General features: G+C 36.0%; 1 protein-coding gene across 5 annotated transcripts in view; it reads left to right on the top strand.

Annotated features, from left to right (window-relative positions):
* The window catches only part of MECOM (MDS1 and EVI1 complex locus), a 646,375-nt gene that overhangs the window by 601,966 nt on the left and 19,338 nt on the right, over positions 1 to 25,071 (top strand). The window contains exons 6-10 of one of the 5 annotated variants that reach the window (XM_055129514.1): positions 3,689 to 3,836; positions 5,058 to 5,214; positions 9,558 to 10,914; positions 14,016 to 14,103; positions 20,737 to 20,763. In XM_055129514.1, the coding sequence (XP_054985489.1) occupies positions 3,689 to 3,836; positions 5,058 to 5,214; positions 9,558 to 10,914; positions 14,016 to 14,103; positions 20,737 to 20,763 (1,777 nt within the window). The remainder of the gene's footprint in view (positions 1 to 3,688; positions 3,837 to 5,057; positions 5,215 to 9,557; positions 10,915 to 14,015; positions 14,104 to 20,736; positions 20,764 to 25,071) is intronic. The other 4 variants (XM_055129515.1, XM_055129516.1, XM_055129517.1 and 1 more) reach the window with 4 other exon arrangements.

Genomic DNA, 25,071 nt, shown 5'->3' on the forward strand with positions numbered 1-25,071 from the left:
TGAACTCTACCTCATGCCAAAACCAACTGTCAGTTTTGTGCCTGCAGTCAAACATTCAGTGGAAAACAATAAGGAAAACTAATTATCTGGCATTGGATGAAACCTCAAAGTTCACTTTTAGGATGGCTAAGCTGATGATGACAATGTCACTACGCAATCTGATGTCAGTCATCCAAGTGGTATTTATGGTTATATAATTCAGCCACTTGCTGAGGCTACATTCCACGAATATTTTCCACTTTTTTATCCTATGATACTGCTTTATACATTTAAACAAGTGAAAAATCCTTCCCTTTTCTTTTAAAATGTAAAATGTTAAGTAAAGAACATCCCTACCCCCTTCAAAAGGGACAAGAAACAAAGGTTTATTTGTAAAAGATGAAAAGAAGCCAGAATGCTAAGTAAAGCTCTGTAAGTCAGGATATAATTTGTGAAAAGTAGAGAAATCCCAGTATTCACTGTGTCGTTCCTAAGTTTATGGAAGCAGAGTACCTTTTGCTTTTATGAGAACCACTTGTATTTTTATTCTATTACTGATTAGCTTTTAGCTAATGTTATTATTCAGTATAACATTCTGAATGTTATATTGGAAGAAGCAAAAGAAGGAAAAACTCTTGCCTTGCTACTGATTTTCTCCCCAACTATCTTCCATGTAATTATATTTTGAGTATATATATTATTGAGTTAGAAAACAAATTCTTGTTTTCCACTGAATGTATGACTCAATGTATAGGCCAATATTTGCCATTAGATTTCAGAGTTCTTTTTTTGACATAGATGTTGGCATATGAGATAGGTCATAAAATGGTGTACCTTTATGGGTTGCTTCAGGATGACAATGAGAATAGCAATTTGTATGATGATTCAAAAGATGTTCCTGACTCATTTCAGTGTTAACTGCTTGTACTGATATATCTCAACTTTTATTAGCATTTCAACTTGTGTAACAGATGATTACGGAGTGCAGATAGCGATAGGCCTTTCTTGTGACTTCCCACACCTGCATTCTCCTGGTACCTTTTGTTCATAGTGTTATCATGGATTGTGCTCAAATAGAATAGCATTACCAACTTTACTGACTCACAGGAAGGAAAAACAATTTTATGTGCCAGTTTGAATGGAAGTATATGGATGATTATGAGATAAAGAACAAATATGAAAAGTATTTCTAATTTTTAAGATAAGGAAAGAGTTATTTCAATATTTTATATACATTTATGCACAGTCTGCACAATCGCAGGATAATGTATTTGAGGTACATAGAGGTCTTGTATACTTGGTACTTAAATTTTGAGTCATCATTTCAAATAAATAAAATATGGAAAATAATGATTGTTTTGATGTTTGTTAACCCCAACACCGATTTTGGTGTTTAGTTTCATATTCAGTGATGATTGAAGGCTTCTGACTTTTTCTGGAGTCACTCCAGTGGGGCTTAGGGGACCATATGTAGTGTTGAGGATTGAATCTGGCCCTTCGGCATTTGAAGCATATGCTCTAGTCTGCTAATCTTTTTCGCTGGCCTATGCTATGTCTGCTAGCTCTTTTTGAACAGTTTTGTAACTCTCTACCTCATGGTGATTCAATTAAAAAAAACTTTATTATGGAGATATTTCAAATATGCATCAAACAAGATGGTGGTATAATAAATCTCTGTTATGTTTAGCTTCGATATTTGTCACACGATGCCAACTGTGTCTCACTGTCACTGTCATCCCATTGCTCATCGATTTGCTCAAGTGGGCACCAGTAACGTCTCCATGTTGAAACTTGTTGTTACTGTTTTTGGCATATCAAATACGCCACGGGTAGCTTGCCAGGCTCTCCAAGAGGGGTGGAGGAATCTAACCCGGTCTGCCGCGTGCAAGGCAAACATCCTGCAGCTGTGCTATCACTCCAGCCTAACTGTGTCTCAGATATATTTATTTGGATTATTTGAAAGAAATCTTGGAATTTTGGAATAATATTATATGTAGAGAAAGATAGTTATATATCTATAGAAAGTAAGGACTTTAAAATGTAAATTCAGCAAACATACACCCCCCCTTTTGCAGTGCTGGGGAGAAAGCTTAGAACCTCATACATGTGAAGTATGAGCTACATCCCCAACTCTCAACACAATGATTTAAAAATTATTCCTCAATATTATGAGATATTTAGTCAGTGTTCAGATTCTTCCAGGTACAATAATTTTAGAGGTTTCTTTGAAGTAAGTCTTATCATTGCAATTAGTGATATGTCTTTTATATCTTTTTTATATACATAAAAATGTTTTCTTAAAAAAGGTTTTCTAAATCAAAGTCAGAAAGTCTTACTGTTCCCTTACCTTTTATTTATTGAACAAACATTTCTTTTTTTTCTGGTAACACTTCCTGAAATCCAGATATTGATGAATATATTGGTATTAACATCTTTCTCCATCTTCTCTTTTCTGTAAACTCATAGTGACATGCTAAATTTTGATCAGATTTAGGTTCAGTGGTTTAGGAAGTATATCTCATTGATGACATTATTTATATCAAAAAGCACTGAATGAATGGCCTAGATTCAATAATTCTTGAGACTGCAAAATGAGTGCATTCTATAGCTATCATTTTTTTTTTTTGCTTTTTGAGTCACACCCAGCAATGCTCAGGGGGTTACTCCTGGCTTTGCACTCAGGAATTACTCCTGAGTGCTTGGGGGACCATATGGGATGCCAGGGATCGAACCTGGGTCGGCCGCATGCAAGGCAAACGCCCTACCCGCTGTGCTATCGCTCCAGTCCCAATATAGCTATCATTCTTCATCATTTATTACCTGGGTCAGTTCTGTACAGAGATTGTTTATTGTTTGTTTGCTTACCCTGAACTTAAAAGAAAGGCAGGACTTATAGATGCGTTTTTACTTTTGCTTAGAGTTTCCACAATAATATTGATGCTTAAGTATCTTCCAAAGGTGACCAATAAGGTTCTGTTTGTATGGTCTTAAGTATTGCAGTTGTTAATGTATGTGATTTTGTTTTTATTGATGCTTAAATTTTCTAATCAGTGGTCATCTCTTCAAGCTGGTACCCTAATTGTTCTGTCATGAATGATGCCATTTTTTTTCCATAGCAAGATAATCAAGAACCATCTTGTCAATTTTGTTCACAAAATTCACTAGGAGTTATATATCCTAGTGTGTTATGTCAATGGGCTTGTTTATTTATTTTTGTGTTTTAGTCCTACCTGGCCATGTTCTGAGGCTTGTACTGGCTTGGTGTCATGGGATGGCTCCCAGTGTTGCTAAGGGAATCGTATGGTGTCAGGAATAAAGCCTGAGCCTTCCATATCCAAAGTGTGCATTCCGCCAGTTGAGCCATCTCTCTGATACTGAAGGTCACTTTAAAAAACTAGATATGTACCATACATGTAAATTGGCAGCTAATCCCTTCTAACTTTCTCAGACTTATAATAATAGGGACTTATATATATATATATACATATATATATATATTAGAAGCAATTTGGACATATGCCTTTTCAGTCTAAGAAATATAAAGTGCATTTTTGTCATTTGCTAGCCTGTTTCTTCCCTTTCCTCCTCCTAAACTAGACTCCTTTTCCTTCGTATTTCCTTGCCAGTTGGATTATTAATAAAATGACATTCTGTTTATTAATGTATTTGTTGTCACCATGTCTTATTAAGTCAATTGTTCTCTTAACAGCCTGGAGAAACATATGTTATCACATACTGAAGAGAGGGAATACAAGTGTGATCAGTGTCCCAAGGCATTTAATTGGAAGTCCAATTTAATTCGACACCAGATGTCACATGACAGTGGAAAGCACTATGAATGTGAAAACTGTGCCAAGGTACAGTGAATTTGTAGACTACTTGGCTTCTCCTTGTCATACTGCTCTCTCCTAATCCATCACTTGCTACGATACAGAAAAACAAGCCTTGAAAGGGGAAACTATAAATATCTCGAGAAAAGTAGACTAAGTGTTGTATGCTAAAAGACATTAATGCAGTGTTTAAAAACACTTAGTGGGTATTCTTTTATTTTTGTAAGGGAGGAAGTAAGGCTTAATGGTGAGTTCCAGAACTAGGCATCAGACATCTTTGGTAAATTTTTGGTTCTACTATTGACTTGCCAACCTTGTATTGTCTTATGGAGAATAAAAATCTTATCCTGTGCACATTACTGATTTTTTTAAAAAGCAATTTGTGAGGAAGTCCATATGAAGTTTCTGAGTGCTTATTTAGGAACAATTGGAGACTGCCTGTCACACACACACCCTCCCCCCACCAAGTTTCCACTAGAAATTATAAATAACTTCTAATTGAAGTGTAGCACCTTAGAGGCCAGTACTACTGTGTGTGTTTAAATGGAAGAAGTCACCTTGACCATTTGCAGAACGATGGAGCAGGAATTCACATAATTTATTTTTTATTTTTCTCAGTTAATGTAAAGGTACCTGGTGACTTGAAAGTTAATTTCTATTTCCAAAATCTTTTCATAGCATTTGAGTGCCTTTTTTCAAGCCAATAGAAATGATAACACTTGAAATTATGTTAAGGATGATTTGCTATAGATGCATGGGTAACATTTTCAATAATTTTTTAAAGTAGTGTTCAGAATTTTATTTTTTTATTTTTAGTTCTTGGTAACTTACTCGAAGACAGTATTAGAATTTAAACACAGGGGAGCTGCTTGAATAGAGCAAAATCTCTCAGTTTTATCATAGAGTTTAAAGGATCAAAATAGTACAACTTTAAAAATATCATAATTAACATATTATTAAATGTCACTCTAAATGTGACCAATTAGGTGTTGACTGTGGCTGAATTAAAAAAAAATTTAAAAAAAGTGTTTTCTATTACAACAAGCACTTTGTGCAAAGACAGGGAGCTAGATAATTTAATTTGCAAGCCCTACACTAGTGAAGCCCCCAGTTTGGAAGTATGATTTGATCTTCGGGGAAAACAAATAAACAAAAATAAATAAACTAAATTCCTACTTGATTCATTCCTGGTCTTCTTTATTGTGTCTTTGAATTAAGTTTCCTGATTAATCAGTACTCATTTCCTAGCAGGTTTTCACGGACCCTAGCAACCTTCAGCGGCACATTCGTTCTCAGCATGTTGGTGCCCGGGCCCACGCTTGCCCGGAGTGTGGCAAAACATTTGCCACTTCGTCGGGTCTCAAACAACACAAGCACATCCACAGCAGTGTGAAGCCCTTTATCTGTAAGTTTTTCCCAACTCCAGCTCTCCTTCCTGCATCTGTCCCCTCTTCAAAGGCGCTGTGACCAGGAGAGTGGTCGTGCATGGCCTTGTGCTGGGAAGGCTCCTGGTGAGCTACTTAAAGTCCCAATCCAGTCGGGCTGTTTTCTGTTAGTAAACCTTTTATCACCAGACCAATGACATCGTGTCTATGATCCCAGGAGTGTTTTCTTTTAGATGAAATCAATAACAAGTCAGAGAAAAAGAGAAGTCATTAAAGAAGGAAAGAGAAATCTTCGAAGATTGTAGATGTAATAGAGGCATTCAGTTTTGTTTCACACTGAAAATGCTCCTGGCTTTGTAAAACAGCAAATAGTAGGTGCCACATACAAGATGAAGCAATGCAAACGTGTTCTGGATCAGAAAGAGCTGGAAGAATCCCACCTGGCTAGTAGACTTACGGCTGCATGTATGTGTGTATGTGTGTGGGGAGTGAGCAGTATAAAATACCCTTTAATCTACCCATGGTTACTGATCACAGGATCTGATTGGTAGTTCTCAGTTATTTGAAATGAGAACATTTTTTACTTTGATGCTGGACATGCTGTGTCTTTAATCCACTGTACTAAAACAAATTTACAGTCAGTTTATTTTCAGGGCACAACCAATCTTACCACCTATTTTGAACATCCTTATACAGAGTACTCTAGTCACACACTTCAAATAAAGTACAAACTAGCCTCTTTTGCTTCTTCTGTCCACCCACTTCTGTTTTCAGTACTGGGCTGAAACACTTCATAAGAAAATCAGTTGTTCCCAGTCCATCTGGACTCTGAACTTCTTTTGATCCATTGCTCTGCTGGGCAAATAAACACAGTGACTCATTGAGTTGTGCTACCAACTTCAAGACTGATTTTGGATCCAGATAAGCATAAGAACTGGTTGACGCATATTCAATAGTTGGCAAAATCTCTGACTTGGGAACCCTGGCAAAAGTTTTTCTGACAAATACTCGATGGATGGTTTATAGTAGGTATAGAAGACAGTACTACAGGCCGGATGGAAAAGTTTTTCAGTGCCAATGTGGAGATGCCAGAGACAAACCTTCCTGGTTTATTTTATTTTATTTTTTTACTTGACACAGTCTTCTTTTGTGCTTTCAAGTACCAAGAGAGCTTTTCTTTCCCTTTCCAGATACACTAGAGTCTTGTTTTGCTAATATGTTCTTCTGTTCCCTGGGTGGAGTGGAGAGGGCAAACAGATAAACAAAAGGGTGTTCTAGTCTCCCTTAGGGAAACTCTGTTGAAAGTCAAGAGAAATAAAGTATACAATAGAAACTTTAGGTTTCTTATCTCAAAAAAGGCATTCCTGACTCTAGATTGTAATGTCCTAAAAATGTATTTGCAAATGCTACTGAAATAAAAAATTCATTTGTTGCCTCAGAAATAAAATTTGATATTTTTATTATAATTTGTTTTTTTAAAAAGAACAGAGTAGACCATAAGAAATTATAAACATAATTTTGTTTTCTCTATTTTTAAAATAAGTTCTGAAAATATAGATTCCTGTCATCTAAGATTCTAGAATTTTAATTGTGTTCAAGTCAAGTGTTTCACTTTAAAGTGCTATAGAGTGTCCCTTTCCAATCAGATTGTGTAAACTTTCCAAAAAAATGTATTTTCAGTAATTATTGGTAAATTTAAATAGCAGATGGCATTCTTCAAATGTAAAATCTGACAGAACCATGAGGTAATTATGAATAATAGCCATGTAATTTTAGAACAAAAGAAGAGTTGGTGTGGAGCTGTGGAGTGGAGGAGGTTCACCTAGAGTTGATATCTGGTTCTCACCAGAAGGCCACACACCACGATTTACCCCCACTGGTGTGTTTATGGCAACTGTCTCTTATTACAGTGTACCGCCAGGCTTGAGCCCAAAGTCACCATAGCTGGGGTAATTACTCACTGCCTCTACAGAAACCCCCAGCCTTCCCAAATAGAAACCACATGCTCTAATAGGCGGAATATATTCAAAATACCTCTTAATTTTTTAAATAAGTTGAAAAATGCAATGCTAACTGCAAACTAATTCTTTATTACTGAGAAAATTACAGTAGAATATAGACTTCAACTGAGCCATTTACCTGGGGGTCTGGTGGTTTGTGGTAGACCAGGACAAGCCATCAAGTGAGAAAAACAAAGGCCGTGCCTAAGGAGACATCTCAGCTTCTATGCACTTGAGACCTGACACAGATGTGCTCATTTGGGTAACAAAAAATAAAGCCAGGAAAGTCAAATGTGTCCTCTGTTATTTCAGTATAGAGAAGCTCTTGATTTTTTAAAATCCATTCAGGAATAAGGAAGAAATTTAGAGAGCAATTTTTCTTTGCCAAAAGATTTTAAAACTTTTAAATACTTATATTTTGGTATAATATCTACAGTGATATTTCCTTAACTCTTTGTAATGTACAGAGGAGAGGTGTTGCTTTCTTAGTGAATACACTTTTGTAATTCAACAGCATTTCATTTATGATTTCTTCTTATTTCTCATAGTTGTATTAGGATAACTAGTAAAAGTCTCGTGTTTCTATGTTCTACATCATATGGTTTTAATTAGGATATCAAAGGATTTAAGTGGTATGTATATATACACATATATACATATATAGTGCAAAATTAACTAGTAGATACTTTTAAAGCCGACTCTGGTATAGTAGAATAATTGAAAAAAATTACATATTCTCTCCCCATTAGAATGAATGTTCCAACCTCTTCAGTGTCATGAATCATTCCACAGTTCAAAGTTCCTTTAATATTACTAAGTACACTGACATATGTAGTAATGCATTTTAATGTTAGTAGTAAAATAAATAGCTATGGAATCACTTGGCGTTTCCTCTTTGGTGTTGTGTGAGATAATCTATGTTCAAGTGAGTTTTGTATAACTGAGTTGAACAAAGTCTCCACTGTATGTGGTATGTTTTTAAATTGTTATTGCTTTAACTTAGTAGCACAAGCATTCTCTGTTTCAATAGAGATGTCACATGATAGGAATAAATGCTGTATCTTGGTCTTCAATATATTTTCTTACATAAATTTTCTTTGACAATTGCCAACAAGGTATATTATGTTTATGTATGTATTAAATATGTACAGCCTCTCAAATAATTATGTACAGAAGCAGTAATCTCACTATTAGAATAAATTCATGTCTACCAAAGTAAAGTTATAAAAATGATGATGCTTAATAACAATCCTATACACTTGCTGGGATGTAAAGTGAGGGATCTTTAGCTAGCAAAGTAGTTTAATGACTTAAGAATTTGATCTTAAAATATACTTAGATATGATAACAGTATGCAAGGAGGAGAATGTCATACTGTTTTGGCAAATTCTTGGTGAGGAGGGATATTTCCCAACTGTACCAGACTGCTGTGTTCTTTCTGGATTAGCACCCTCGAAGCACTGTCCCCTGCTTACCACAGTTTTCTGTAACACACAAGTTAAGCCCTGAGATAACGGATGAAGATACAACTACAAGTGAACATGTTTCCCAAGGATGGTGGTTTCATAAATGCAGGAAGGTTAGCACAACTACTGGTGTGAGGGGAAGTCAGAGGACGTGATCATAGTTCATGGGAACCAGCAATGCAGGATGGGCTACATTCAATTTAGTTTCCTTTGCAGGCTTAAAATAGAGCCATTGTAAATTATGTCAGTCTTTCTCAAATCATGAAAATGATTGTTAAAAATGCCTCAGAATACACAATGTGCATTGTTGTGTGGCTTTGATGTGTGAATGATGAGAGTGTATGATATAATACAGATTAAGTAATGGTAGAACAGTCACAGGCTTTTCCCCAAGGGGAGAGGGAATAAAGGTGAAGTTTCTGGCCGAGGGAAATACTGTTTAATTTTCTTCTGTTGGTTACGATATAGATGTCTTCAAATGGTCTAAAATTTTAAGAGTTCTTGTTTTGCTTCATACTTACTAGCTCTTAAGGTTTAATTTTTAAGATTCTGTTAGTTTAATAACTGGGTGGGAAAACAGTGCATGCTGGTTTTTCATTTCATAAATATTTAAATATAAAAATATTATGCAAAATATTATGCAATGGGAATGGCAAAATATTTATATATATAAATATATGAAATATTTGTGCTGCCTCGAGACATTTGTCAGGTTGAATGCCTTGCTTTGGAATATAGTGAAATGGGTTTTCTGTATTTGGAGACACTCAGATTGGTGCCACCAACATCATTTCCTGGCTTTCTAATTACAATTTTGGGTGAACCAGTTGTGATACTTGCTAAATTCAGAAGCAAATGCCATAAAGCCTGAGATTCTTTTTTGTTGTTTGCACACAGGTGAGGTCTGCCATAAATCCTATACTCAATTTTCAAACCTTTGTCGTCATAAGCGCATGCATGCTGATTGCAGAACCCAAATCAAGTGCAAAGACTGTGGACAAATGTTCAGCACTACGTCTTCCTTAAATAAACACAGGAGGTTTTGTGAGGGCAAGAACCATTTTGCGGCAGGTGGATTTTTTGGCCAAGGCATTTCACTTCCTGGAACCCCAGCTATGGATAAAACGTCCATGGTTAATATGAGTCATGCCAACCCGGGCCTTGCTGACTATTTTGGCGCCAATAGGCATCCTGCTGGTCTTACCTTTCCAACAGCTCCTGGATTTTCTTTTAGCTTCCCCGGTCTGTTTCCTTCCGGCTTGTACCATAGGCCTCCTTTGATACCTGCTAGTTCTCCTGTTAAAGGACTATCAAGTACTGAACAGACAAACAAAAGTCAAAGTCCCCTCATGACACATCCTCAGATACTGCCAGCTACACAGGATATTTTGAAGGCACTATCTAAACACCCTTCTGTAGGGGACAATAAGCCAGTGGAGCTCCAGCCCGAGAGGTCCTCTGAAGAGAGGCCCCTTGAGAAAATCAGTGACCAGTCAGAGAGTAGTGACCTTGATGATGTCAGTACACCAAGTGGCAGTGACCTGGAAACAACCTCGGGCTCTGATCTGGAAAGTGACATTGAAAGTGATAAAGAGAAATATAAAGAAAATGGTAAAATGTTCAAAGACAAAGTAAGCCCTCTGCAGAATCTGGCTTCAATACATAATAAGAAAGAATACAGCAATCATTCCATTTTCTCACCATCTTTAGAGGAGCAAACTGCGGTGTCAGGAGCTGTGAATGATTCTATAAAGGCTATTGCTTCTATTGCTGAAAAATACTTTGGTTCAACAGGACTGGTGGGGCTGCAAGACAAAAAAGTTGGAGCTTTACCTTACCCTTCCATGTTTCCCCTCCCATTTTTTCCAGCATTCTCTCAATCAATGTACCCATTTCCTGATAGAGACTTGAGAGCATTACCTTTGAAAATGGAACCCCAATCACCAAGTGAAGTAAAGAAACTACAGAAGGGAAGCTCTGAGTCTCCCTTTGATCTCACCACTAAGCGAAAGGATGAAAAGACCTTGACTCCAGTATCCTCAAAGCCTCCAGTCACATCTGCCACAAGCCAAGACCAGCCTTTGGATCTAAGTATGGGCAGTAGGAGTAGAGCCAGTGGGACAAAGCTGACTGAGCCTCGCAAAAACCATGTGTTTGGGGAAAAGAAAGGAAGCAATGTTGAGCCAAGACCAGCATCAGATGGTTCTTTGCAGCATGCTAGACCCACTCCTTTTTTTATGGACCCCATTTACAGGTAAGGGAAGATGGGAGATGTTGAATGTGAACAGATGTACAAATGGTGGTTTCTTCACTCCGATGTTGTGACTACCTTTTAGATGGACAAGTGCCCTCCCCGTCCCCCAAGTGTTCAAGGTCCAGGAGATCCAGAAACCTCTCTGGTGATACTCAGCCAACAGAGATGATGGGTTTAGTGATAGTAGCTGAGAATAAAACACTGCTCAGGTTCTGCTGCTTAGGACTTGGCAATTCTTGGGAGGCCATGAGATGATGGGAATCAAACTGGTGTCAATTCAATCCCTGGACTACCACCCGGGTTCAACTTTGTAGCTATCTACAACTGTTTCTTCTTTCATTTTTCTGGTAGTTCTGGGAATTAAATCCATGGCCTCACACACGAATGCAAGTGCTATAACTCTGAGCTGTATTCCGTGCTCCAGCAGGCTGTGTTTATTATGATAAGGCAAAGTGTAAAGTTGTTTTATCTAGTAGAATTATTTTGTATTCACAAAGCTGACTCATTTGGACTTAGTTTGGACTTACTTTTGTATGTCTCTGAATTTGGGATTTGGAATAAACCACAGAGTTCTCTCCCTTGACAATACATTTATTTTTAAGCAGATTTCATAGACTGGAAAATATGGGAAAACTATATTTAAAAGAAGTTGTCAAGTAGCGGAAGTATGAGGCACCTGAAGGATTAATGCAAATATGTGTGGGTACTTAACTGGGTCAGGTTCTTTGGAATAGGATGAGACATAGAGCTCTGAGAATCTACTCTTCGTAATCTACCAAAATGTCCTGAATAAGTAATGGTCATTCTGTTTCTAAATAAATCTCTCAGGAGCCACAAGTAAATGAAATATTAATCACAAAAAATGTTTTGTACATAAGGTGAGAGATTGGCTGAAAAAACATGCCTCTGTTTAATGCCTCTCATTATCCAGTTTCCAATGTTGCATCCAAAAGTTCTTTCAGGAAAATATGTGAGTCTGATGAAAAGCTCCTAGGCAGAAATCTGTAAAACTTATTTGATTTTTTAAAATGATTTAGTCTTTAAGTTTATTTAAATGACACAAAGAATAGTAGTTGTGCCTATTGTATATTTCAAATATTACCAAACAATTTCATATTTTCCTGCTCATTAAAAACTCTTGAACATTGTCAAGAGTTAATGGAAAAATTTGAATGATTTTTATTTCTCTTTAAGAAAATCTGAATAATTGCATATTTTTCCTCATTCTACTTAATGAAGAGGCAATTTTGTGATATTATTTAATTTCTCAATATTTATTCCTCAGTACCAAACATAATAGGTACTGGAGCAGCAAATTCTTTTCACTGAGCACTTTCTCTCCCTTTATCATTCCAAATACATTAACCAAAGCCATTGCCAGTATGTTAAGGAATGCTACAAGTTGAAATTGATTTAGTAATGAGAAGGGCAATACTAGAATATTTCAGAGCCAGTGGTACCATGCACGATCACTCCCCTCTTCCATTTTTGCATCTCAATTCCTGTGGCAGTCCCATTAGTGAAGAAGAGAAAAGAAGACAGGATGGAGCTTCTTTGTGTGTGAATTTTGTTACTCATTGTCAATATGGTTGGATTTCTGAATTAATCTCAGTCCTTGGTGAGAATAATTTTTTGGACTTGATTAGACCCTTACAAAGGCATTGGGTTTCCAATTCTTGCATATGCCCATTACACTATTCTCCTTCACCTTCTCACTTTCCTCTTTTTGACTCTAATCTTAGTCTTCTAGATATATTTCCCTTTCAATTATGGTCTGACATTTTCAAACCCATGAAAGATTTACAGTAAACCATAGTTTTAGTGTTGGACCTCAGTGGAAAGTTCATGTTCCCAGGTTTTAAACTTTTTGCCCTTTAAGCATAAAATGGATACAAGCGCATCTATTCCAATAAGTGAAATAGTTATGCAAAATATAGCATATATAATGCTTCAAGGAGTTATATCTGTTTTAATTCATTTTGATCATATTTAAAGTATATTTATTCAATAGTTTTCATGAGAACATTGCCAGGATATAGTTCAGAAAAAGTTCGCAATGTCATTTTTATAAACCTGGTAGAAAGTAAAATGACAAACATCAGGCAGAAGAGGTACATAATATATTTTACATACCTATTTTTAGTTTCAGAAAGTTCCTGGGGTTGGAGAGGTACTCAAAGGACTGGAGAACATGCTCTGTATATGATACTTCTGAGTTCTGGCCCCTGTAGCATGGCTCTAGCACCTCAGCAATGTGCCTTTTCTGATTTCAGAGCAGTGAAGGGAAAAACAGCACCCTAGAAAAACACTGAAATGGGAGCTGGAAATATAGTAGAGAAGCCTTGCAACTGGTGTGGTCAATCTGAGTTTGATTCGTAGCATCACGTATTGTCCCCTGAACATCACCAGGAGTGATTCCTGAATATGGTCCTAAGCATAGCCCGGTGTATTTTCAAAACTGAAAAACAAAACATAAAAACATAAAATGAGAGAGAAAGTGTGTGTGTGTGTGTATACAAGTCTTCCTTATCTTTCCCCCACCACTCCCTTTTCACTTATGATGTATAGTTAAAAATATATAGGTATATAATATGCTTATAAACTTGCATGTTGTGATAAATATATGTGGAAAAAATATTACCTATTTGAAGTAATAGTTTCTTGGTATAATATTTATTTTTCAAAATCAACTGTTATTTCATGGTTTCAGAATCAATATATATATATAAATGCATATATACTCATATGTATATGTACACATATGTATATATATCTATTAGAAATGGCAAAGTATGGATTTGTGACAAGTCCTGTGATTATGTATCTTGTTTTAAAAAATATTTCCTCATTATTACTATTACTTGTCATTCAAGAGAATTTTTCCATTTTAAAAATTATCTTTTAAATTTAAACCTCTAGAAGTGCCATAAGTGTCCTTCAAAAAGTGATGACTGTACTTTTATTAATATGATTCCCAGAAACTGCTGTTTGCTTTATTGTTGGCTATTTTAAATGTCAGTGATTATGTAGTGATTGATATATGTTAGACTGATATCTCTAAAATCTCTAAAAATCTCTAAAATCTTATTTTAACTTTTCAGAGTAGAGAAAAGAAAACTAACTGACCCACTTGAGGCTTTAAAAGAGAAATACTTGAGACCTTCTCCGGGATTCTTATTTCATCCACAAGTAAGTATTTTAAATTTGAGACTTCAAGCTTATAAACTAACTTGTTGATCCTGAAAAGCAGGTGCAATGAAATGAAAGAAATTGTGAGAACATTAGGATTTCCTCTGACGCTGGTGTGGAAGAACACAGGAAATTCTAGCAGAAATAAAACCCACCCTCTTTCTTAAAAAAAAAGTAATTAATATATGTGCAAAACTGGATTTTGTATTAAATTATTATCTGCTATTGGCTTTTTTTTTTGCTACTAGCAGCTTATGGAGCCAAAGTATATTTGGAGTGAGAAAAAAAAGTGGTGAAGATATAAACTCTGCAGTTGTCTTTTGTGTTCAAAACTTACTGATAAGACATGGATCCTATTGTGACTCGTCCCAAACTCCTGAAGGTCATTCATATTCTTTTGGTGCTGCAATGAAAACAGGAAATGAGTCTACCTGACATAGAGGGTGAAGGAATTTATCTAGAGACCACTGAGCATTCCAGCAAAGCTCTGTAATTGCACAAGAATTCACAACAATACATAGAGCTATTTGATGAATGGAGTGGTGTCCATTTATTAAAAAAATATATACTATTCCTCATTGCAAGGAAAATAAACAATATTTTATTTAATTGATTTATCTCTGCATCCATACACACTTATTTTTATTTTTTAAAAAAACTGGCTTACATAGTGGTAAACATGTGGAGAACTGTATTGAACAATTGAACAATATAACTAAACTATAAGCTAAGAAGCCAGTCTTTCATAGTTTAGTTTTTTTTTTTTTTTTTGCTTTTTGGGTCACACCCGGCAATGCACAGGGGTCACTCCTGGCTCTGCACTCAAAAATTACCCCTGGCACTGCTCAGGGGACTATATGGGATGCTGGGAATCAAATCCGGGTCGGCCGCATGCAAGGCAAACGCCCTACCCGCTATGCTATCACTCCAGCCCCTATAGTTTAGTTTTTAATTTTTTAAAAAAAACATAAGCTCTGGTCCTTCTAGATAGTAAGTACAAGTTTTGTGAAATACTTATAACAGTGAACTGTGAATATATTCTAACTGAAAATTATAATCCTCTAAGAGAACTGGTGGAATTTAATGCAAGTTATATTGCATAACTTACGAGGCAATTAAATTAAATAATTTGGGGTTGTGATTTTTCTCCTATCTGCCCATCCTGCCCTTTCCATTACTACCTTGTCTTTTTCAAGTACCTTTCCAAAGTCCAAAAAAACAGTAGAAGAGCCCAAATACCATCTTTTAGTGAGTGGAGGGAAGTGTGGGGATTCCTAGAGAAATCTATCACTGATGAGAAAAATTATCTTTATTTAAAGTTGTAACAACATATGATTTATAATATTAAAAGGTATAGAGGCATTCCAGTTAGTTATTTTACATATGAAGACAAAGGAATGATGTTATAATAATAATTATAGGATTGAAATAAACTTGCTTTTTATTTATTTATTTATTTTGGTTTGGGGACCCAGTGGTCTTAGAGTTTACTACCAGCTCTGCATTCAGGGATCATTTCTGGCAGTGTTTGGGGACCCTCTGGGGTGCCAGGCATTGAACCCTGGGGAGCTGCATGCATGGCAAGCACCCTACCTGCTGTGTTCCCTCTCTGGCCCCAAAAATAAAGCAGAGTCTAAAGTTATAAATCCTAATGGGCTACTTCCACTTTTACTTAGGCTGATCAGAGTGACACTCTCAGGCTTCATGACTGAAGAAACCTAGATAAAGTCAGTATTTTGAAACATAAGTTGCACAAAAACATCTCTTATTAATTTTTGTCTAATTATAACTAAATGCATGTGGGAATGATATAGTTAGATGTCTTGATTAAAATAACCAAACTCTTTTTAAATATTAATATTTAAAATCTAGCAGTTACTTTAAAGATAATTGCTTTTAGAAAATAGTGTAATGCAGAAATTAAATTCAGTCCCTTTGAGTGATTCAGTCTATGTGGTTCTTAGTTTACTCATCTCTGAAAGCCAGGGGTTGATTATAAACTTTCTATACATTCAGAAATTTATGGATGTCTAATTAGCTAAAGTAAATTTACTGATAAATTCACAAAATAAATTGACCATCAGAAATGTTCAACTCTGTCTCCCAATAATTCTAGGAGCGATAGCACAGCGGTTGGGCGTTCGCCTTTCACATGGCCTGACCAGAGTTCGATTCTTTCGCCCCTCTCGGACAGCCTGATAAGCTACTGAGAGTATGGCAAGCTACCCGTGTGTATTGGATTATGCCAAAAACAGTAACAATATGTCTCTCAATGAGAGACGTTACTGGTGCCCCCTCGAACAAATTGATGAGCAACAGGATGACAGCACTGTAGCACTGTCTTCCCATTGTTCATCGATTTGTTCGAGCGGGTACCATTGTGAGACTTGTTATTACTGTTTTGGCATATCGAATATGCCGTGGGCAGCTTGATAGGCTCTGCCTTGCAGGCGGGATACTCTGGTAGCTTGCCAGGCTCTCCAAGAGGGACGAGGAATGGAACCCAGTCAGCCTCGTGCAAGGCAAACGCCTTGCCTTACCCGCTGCTCTATCGCTCCAGCCCTACAGTAGTTTTTTGTTGTTGTTGTTGTTTGGGCCACACACAGCAGTGTTCAGGGGTTATTCCTGGCACTGCTTACTGGACCATACGTGGTGGTGAGGATCGAAAGCATGCAGGACAAGCACCCTGCCTTCTGTACTATCTCTCTGGTCCCAATAAATTTAATTTTAACCTTAATTCTCCAGGCTTCAGGCTTTTTACACATAAAGTCAAAGTATTTTATACTTACCTATAAAAGTTGATGGACCTTCCTGCAAGTTGTTGGACTCAATTATTACAATTACACATTTTTTTTACTTTGATACTTAGACTGTTGACATTTTGTTCAAATTATAAGTACTTTTTAAATTCATCTGATAAAATAGTTGAAGACAAGAAAAATCCATGGTAGTGAAGAACAAAAATCCCTTAGTAAATATATACAATCACTGAAATCTGTTACTTGCCATTAATATATATTACCAGAAGCAGTTAGGAAATCAGTTATTATTTTAATAGTATGCACCATCATTAAAATAATAAAAATAAGATGTATTTTGAAATTTTCAAAGTTAATGAAGAATGTCAGGTGTTGAGGCACATGTGTGAGCATTGGCACACAGTGTTCTGTCCCTCAAATCTCAAGCACATCAGCAGGAAAATGGCGGCCAAATGTGCCTCCTTCCCACACCACTAATAAAGCTCCTGTTCAATGGTACTTACTATTACTGTATTTAGCTCTTCGGACAGGATGCAAAGAATAGTAATAAAAATGTTGAACATCTGGTATTATGAATACTAAACCCTCAGATTGGCCCCCTGTTATTCTGTATTAGGGTTTTGGAAGCTCCTGTTATATCAGCAGGAGATGCTTCATTTCTGGAAGTCTCAAAATATTTTGGAAAAGATCAGGCCTGCAGAGGAACCTTCGGGTGCTTGGGGCAAAGCCATTTCCCATCTACTATAGAAATATTTCATTATTTTCCTAACCATTGCACGTATTTTTATTTTCACGTGACTTGTCATTGGGGGCATAGACTTCCTGGGAGAAGCATCAACACATTTTCATCAAGTCAGCTGTTATTTCAGAAAGTCTTGCTCAAACTTTCTAAAGTTTCAGCAGAATTTGTGTGTGTGTGCAGGGTCAGATTAATCATAGTCTTAGGCTAGTTACATTGTTGTCTCTGCACATACTGCCGTGGCCGTGTAAGTACCACTTGCTAACAGATTGCCACTGGAGCGCCTCATTGTTGTCTCAAGTCCTACAAACAGGGGCCTGGCAGAGAGTACAGGGGTAAAGGCATTTGCCTTTCATGTTGCCTACCCCAATTTTATTCCTAACATCACATGGTTTCCCACTGTTGCTGGGTGTGCCCTGGAGACCTCCAAGCACCGAGGGTGGCTAAGGTAATCCTCAGCACCTCAGGATCTGAGAAGCATTGCATCTTTGAGTCTTTCACTGAACCGCAGACTCAATTGACCGCCTCCCCTCCCCACAAAGAAAAATCCCCAAAAGGGCCCCCTAGGCTAACTGAGCATAGATTATACACCTACAACCAAATACACTGTCACAAATTTCAGAGAAATAACTGCTTTGCAGCTGACTTCCCTGTGTTAGCTAACATGCTTAGGCAAATAGTAATGTAGTCCACTTCTCTGAATTTCTCTGTCAGTGTGGTAAGAAGACCCATCAGCCTTACCAAGTGGCTGCAAGGATCAGTGATTATATCCATGAGATATTTAACACTGTGCTTTAGCATGTATAAGGAGCTGAAGTGAGGAGAAATCTGATTATCAATAGAGGTAGCACTGTAGCACTGTCATCCAGTGGGATGATGTTCATTGATTTGTTTGAGCGGGCACTAGTAACGTCTCCATTGTGAGACTTGTTACTGTTTTTGGCATATCGAATATGCCATGGGTAGCTTGCCAGGCTCTGCCGTGTGGATGGGATACTCTTGGTAGCTTGTCAGGCTCTCTGAGAGGGAAGAGGAATTGAACCCGGGTCAGCTGCGTGCAAGGCAAATGCCCTATCCACTGTGCTATTGTTCCAGTACATCAATAGAGGTAGAAGTACACAATTTTGAATATAAAAAAGATCAGTAAAATATCCTTCCTTCTGCTATATATCTGAGCTCAACTTTGGGTTCAGGATTATGACATATTTAGGAGTACTTGAAAAGTTGATTTAATGCATCTTAGTGTTATCTCATTGGATAGCAATAAGGTGGCATAGAGCAAGAAGTCAAAATGGAAGGACTTGTTTTTACTTCCAGGGCTTGTTATGATTTTGTGGCTAAAGAAAGATTTGAGATAAAACCACTTTATCATTGTGATAACAGATCACATATTCTCAATACTTCCATAAAATAGACTGATAAACCCATGATGCTGTATTCACATGGGGAGCCTGATTCACAAATTTTTATATCTCTATATTCTACTCAGCATGTTTCTTCTCAGTGCATGAGCCAGGAATGACTCCTGTGCGTCGCTGAGTGTGATCCAACAAGCAAAAGAAAATATTTGGTTTTATTATTGTCAGAATCCCAATTAACTTTATTAGCTCAATTCTTAAAGAAGTTTGTTCTAACAGTCCACTACAGAACTATTTAAACATTAGTTTTAATATGAGAAAAATTAGCAGCACAGAGGTTCCTTTTGTACATATTGTTAGAAATTATTTGCTAGTCATAGTTTAATTTTGAAAAGAAAATGAGAGCATGGTAGATGAGTGTTACTGTGTGATATCCCAGAATGTCTATTTTACTGATTTCTGCTGTGGGTCCTTGTATTCTTTTTATGAATTGAACTTGTTTTAAATAATTTGGTAAATACTTTTTTTGAAACTATTATTCTTTGGTTTGGTTTTGTTTTCTTAAACTTTTAGTAGCATTGTAGCTCTGTCGTCCCATTGTTCATTGATTTGCTCGAGTGGCACCAGTAACATCTCCATTGTGAGACTTGTTACTGTTTTTGGCATATCAAATATGCCACAGGTAGCTTGCCAGACTCTGCTGTGCAGGCGGGATACTCTCGGTAGCTTGCCAGGCTCTCTGAGAGGGGCAGAGGAATTGAACCTGGGTTGACTGCATGCAAGGCAAACGCCCTAACTGCTGTGCTATCGTTCCAGTCCTTTTACTTATTTCTTTGAATATATCTACAGCAATGATCCTGTTTTATTTCAACTCTGTGCTTATGTATTTATTTTCATTTTTTAAAACTGTTTGACTTTTTATTAGTGAATAAAGGAAGTGGGAAAAAGTTTTTCCCAAAGTTATTTATAATTTAGTATGATAGTCACTGTCTTTTGCCTTCATTTATCTGTCTTTAAATTAGTTTACTTTATTGTTGAATATTTTTCTGTGACAAACTTTTCATCCCTCAAAAATAATCTATCTTCCTTTTAAATATGCCAAAATTGATAAAAGTAAGATTTAGCCCCTTTAGAGAAGAAAGGGATATTTTTAAGAGCTTAAACCTTGTATTTTTTGAAGAACTTTTAATAATATACTCCCCAGTGATTCTTTTATAAATCATAGTAAAGAATTGGACTTTTTAGTTATTTTAATTAATATTCTTGGTGTTCTGGCTGTTGATGCTCTGAATCTTATGCTAATAATTAAAATCAGTGTACATCAAATTACATTATATTTTTCTTACTCAGTAATTGTAATTTGAATATGATTTCTGTTAATATCATGATGAAGCAAAACTAGAGTTTCTTCAAAATATTTTTTGTTACCAAATTCAAAGTAGGACTCTGATTCTTGATTTTCAGTGAGTAATAACAAAAGAAGAATCTACTTTGTTATTTAAGATTTAATAACAGCTAGCATTTAGCTTTTTTTTTTTTTGAAAAAAAGAACTGTCTGGTTTTTAATGTTAATTATAAAACTTTACTTAGGGAGGAGAGATTCAACAGTGATACAAAAAATTTAATTTTCATTTCCAAAGCTTTTACTCAATGTATAGTTACATGATAAGCAAAAATTACAAAGTTGATATAAATGTTAATAACTCAAAAGGATAGATTGCAATGAGGATACTGGTACAGAAGTAATTTTTTGTTTTTGTTTCAATTTTGCTCCCAGTTACAACTGCCTGATCAGAGAACTTGGGTAAGTTTCCTACTTATATTTTTGACTAAAATAATGTAGAATTAACAAGAAAAAACTTTCTGAAAATTGTTTTACAATATAAAATATAATGAACCTCTTTCCACTAATGGATATGGGTTCAGCAGTTAGTTTTCCACCTTAGTAAAATTGCAAAACTGCCTTACAATTGGGCAAAAGTCTGTGGCAAATTATTTTTAAAAAGTTTATTCTGTTAATCTGACTTAACCTACATATTTATACCTTGAAGTAACACTTTCTGGTCACTTGAAGACATTTAAAAAGCTGTCAGATAGGTCAGTCAATGAACATGGCTATTATTTGGTCGAGTCATATCAGCTTGCTAAAGATGATTTTGATAATGCTTTCAAAAAAGATAAAATCTGAATTTATATTTAGATGTAAGCTAAAACTGGAATTCATGTTGATAAATCTAAGTTCCCAAATATTGAATGGACTAAGGGTGTTTTAGGATTGGTCTTACTTCCTCAACTTTAAATTACTATTTCCAAATATTCACTCATCTAGTTAATACCAGAGAACACCTTTTAAAAAATATTCATGATGTAAGGAATAATTCCTACTTACTTTTCAGCCAAAACAAAACTTGGATTGATGGAAGCAGTATGTTAGAGAATTTTTCCAAGATGTGGACTTTTACTTCTTTTGCAACTTAATTTAAAATTACCCTGGTTCTGAGACATGGGTAAAAACTTAGAAGTTCTTTTAGTGACAATATAATTATATTAAAATTAATTTAAATTGGAACACTTTAGCCTTTATCATTTTCTTTCTCTGTTAGTTTTTCTTCACCAGAAATTTCTTCATCTTATTTCTCATGTGGACTCTTGGATGAATTCTGGAGGTTTTTTTTTTTTTTTTATCATCCTTAGACACTTGTAAGCATTGTACTTTCTAGGGCAGTAAATGGGGTTCTTTGATTATCCTGGCCAATATTTGCAATGTTCTTTCTTCCATTTCTGGAAGAAATCTGGCCTGAGTACTTGGCCTCATGGTCCTCCTCCCTTCAGAAGTGATGTGATCCTTGGCGGCAGCTATGTTGTTAGCTGTGCTTTAGACTTGACCCTGTGCTTGTACTGTATGCTTGAACCACAAAGTACTCTCTGCTACACAAGTGACCAGTGGTTCTACCAACTTACAAATCCAAATTGATGTAAGTTAGATGGCTGTAACTAATATTCTAATGACAACAGCCACCATTACAATACTTTGAAAACCTATCCCATCAACTCATGTTTTTAAAAAATGTTTAGAAATAATGTTGTTTGTTTTTGTGTTTATTTCATGCCTGGGAGTGCTCAGGGCTTTCTCCTGCCCTGCACTCAGGGATCACTCCTGATGGTGCCTAGAGGACCATATGGAATGCTGGGAATTGAACCTGGTTGGCCATGTGCCTGACCCTCTGTACTGTCGATCCAACCCTTAAATATATATTTTTTACTTTAAAGAACCATGATTTACAAAGTTATTGATAGTTGAATTTGGGGCATATAAGATTGCAACATTAATTCTCCCACCAGTATCAACTTTCCTTCACCAGTGTTGCCATATTCCGTCCCCACACATACACACATACACACCTCCCACCCCTCACCCCTACCTGTCACCTTAGAGACACTTTAAAAAGTCCTGGTGGTTGCAGCTCAGATCTTTTTTGCATTGTTGTTGAGTCTGTGTTTTAGATATATAGCTACACCACTCTCCCACACCGCCAATATAACTGAAGCTCCAAACCCTCTTCTCCCACAACTTCCCTTTCTCTTCCCTCCTTGGTTTCATTTCTTCTCTGTTCTTCTCTTTCTAAACTCTGGAGCCACGGGTGATCTAGGCATCCCACCTTTTTTTTTTTGTTTTTTGCTTTTTGGGTCACACCCGGCAATGCACAGGGGTTACCTCCTGGCTTTGCACTCAGGAGTTACTCCTGGCGGTGCTCAGGGGACCATATGGGATGCTGGGAATCGAACCCGGGTCGGCCGCGTGCAAGGCAAACGCCCTACCCGCTGTGCTATCGATCCAGCCCCGGCATCCCACCTTTAATGCGATACATTTCCTCATCCAGTTATTCTATATACCACAGTTAAGTGAGATCATCCTGTGTTTGTCTTTCTTCTGGTTTACTTCACTCAATGTGATATTTTCCAGTTCCAACCAGGTTGTCGAAAATTACATGATTTCATCATTCTTTGCAGTTGCGTAGATAAATCATGGGTTTTTAAGAAGTATACTTTATACATGTATTATAAAATATTAGTGGAAAACATCAAGATATTGCTTTTTATCTTTTTTTTTTGCTTGATTTTGTTAATGGGTATTGAATCCAGGGTCTCATATGTGTAATTCTTAGTGGTTAAAATCTCTAAGTGATTTCATAATCATGATCGTTGAATATGATGCATGAAGTAAGTATGAATATTGAATATTTACTTTATTGCAAATGGCCATGATTTGGGGATTTCTTAATGCTATTAAGTGAATAAATATAGAAAACTACCAAAAAACATTTCCCATCATAAGCTATTTATGAAAAGTTAGTTATTTTATGATAAAGACCTGTGTAATCTAATTTAGAAACATTAGGTCACATAATTTATGATGCCATCGAACATCATTTGAAATAATCAGATTGTTACTTTAATAGTTTTAATGAGAAGCTTCTTAATGTCACCAATTATTGACTGACAGATAATAAATGTTAAGCCAAGTGCTTAAGACTCAGTTGATGATATCTTGCCTGCTGAAATGTTTTCTAAAATTCTAACTTTATTTTACTGGAGAGATAGCTACATTTTTGGTAGGAGCTAGGGAATTATGTCTAAATATTCATTTGCGTCAGTATAAAGTTAATAGTCTCTTGGGGGCTTGAGTGGGTGAAATGACTTCCTCTTTGAGATATTTGGCTACAGATAAAATCAACAACTATTATATATGTAAATAAAAATTACTGTTCCATACGAAAATTTTTGTCATTTACCGATTAGAGATAGCCTGTGACATTAATATGACACAGGGCAATACATTTTTAGGAGATATGATCTAGCTTTTTCTTCCTTTATTTTCTCCATCTCAGCAAATTTTTTGTAGTAGTATACATTGCCTGTTAGTTGTATTTTTTTATAATTGAAAAATAATGCACAGCCAGGTTCTGCTCTATTTCTCCCAAGTCTTGATGTTTAAAACACTGTATTAGACTGTAAAATAAGTGCTGTAACTTGCTACTTCTGTGAAATACATCTTACTTTAAGAGGAACATCATGTAAGTCAGTCCCATTTGAGGTTTGATGCATACAATAGATAAAACTTCTCTTCATTCAATGCTGTAATATGAGATATAGGCTAAAAATGATATTGTCCAAAGAATAACTAAATTACCCCAATTGGCTGATTATGAAGTCAGTTCTATGTATCCTAATGGGGAAACTTATTCTTTTACACTGAGGGCAAGTGCCATGAGAACAAAAAATGTTAACAAAAAGGAAAAGATGAATTTATTGAAGATATCAGTGTTTCAAGTGTTTGCTGGCTGTATAATAAGTGTGTGTGTGTATGTGTGTGTGCTTGTGTGTGTAATTTGTCCATAGCTATTTTCCTTCCCAACTTCCAATCTCTGTTTACCCTAATCCAAATTAATTATCTTTTCATTTGACTTCAGAAGTCAAATGTAGGGATAGTTTTTGAGAGAGGTATTTTTGTAACTCATATTCTTTTTCCTATTATCTCTGAATGTTGTTATTTCATTATTAAGTTTATAATGTATGTATTTTTCCTTGATAGTTTTCCAAAATTGAAACAGTTTGAGGTAAAGTAATCATGGTGATCTGTCTTCTAAAACAGCTACTAAAGAAAGACACATTTCTCAACAGCCAATTGATCTTAAGTAACTCGAAGGGCTTGTAGTTTATGTGTTAGAGATGAAAACTGAGCATAATAATTGTCATGAGCAAGCTACTTTCCATATAAGATGAAAAGTGTTTCTATATGTATTACTACTGGAATCTGAATATGTCAGCAGGGCAGACACTCAGATGATTTAGAACCATTGGATAATGAAACTTGACTCAAATATTAAATGTATGTAAATATACATTTATAATCATCACCCATGCACTTACTAGTCTTCTCAATAATTATATGCAATCATGACCCTTACCCTAGCTTGTTACTGCTAGCCAGCTTGAAGGCCAGAGGTCATTTTTCACTCAGACAGTTTATTCTGTGGTGGTTCAAACATCAAAATGATTTTTTCTGCAAAGTAACAATTAGAAGGAATACATGCAAATAAAACAGTATCAT

Source organism: Sorex araneus, chromosome 2 (assembly GCF_027595985.1).
Source record: "Sorex araneus isolate mSorAra2 chromosome 2, mSorAra2.pri, whole genome shotgun sequence".
NCBI lineage: Eukaryota > Metazoa > Chordata > Mammalia > Eulipotyphla > Soricidae > Sorex > Sorex araneus.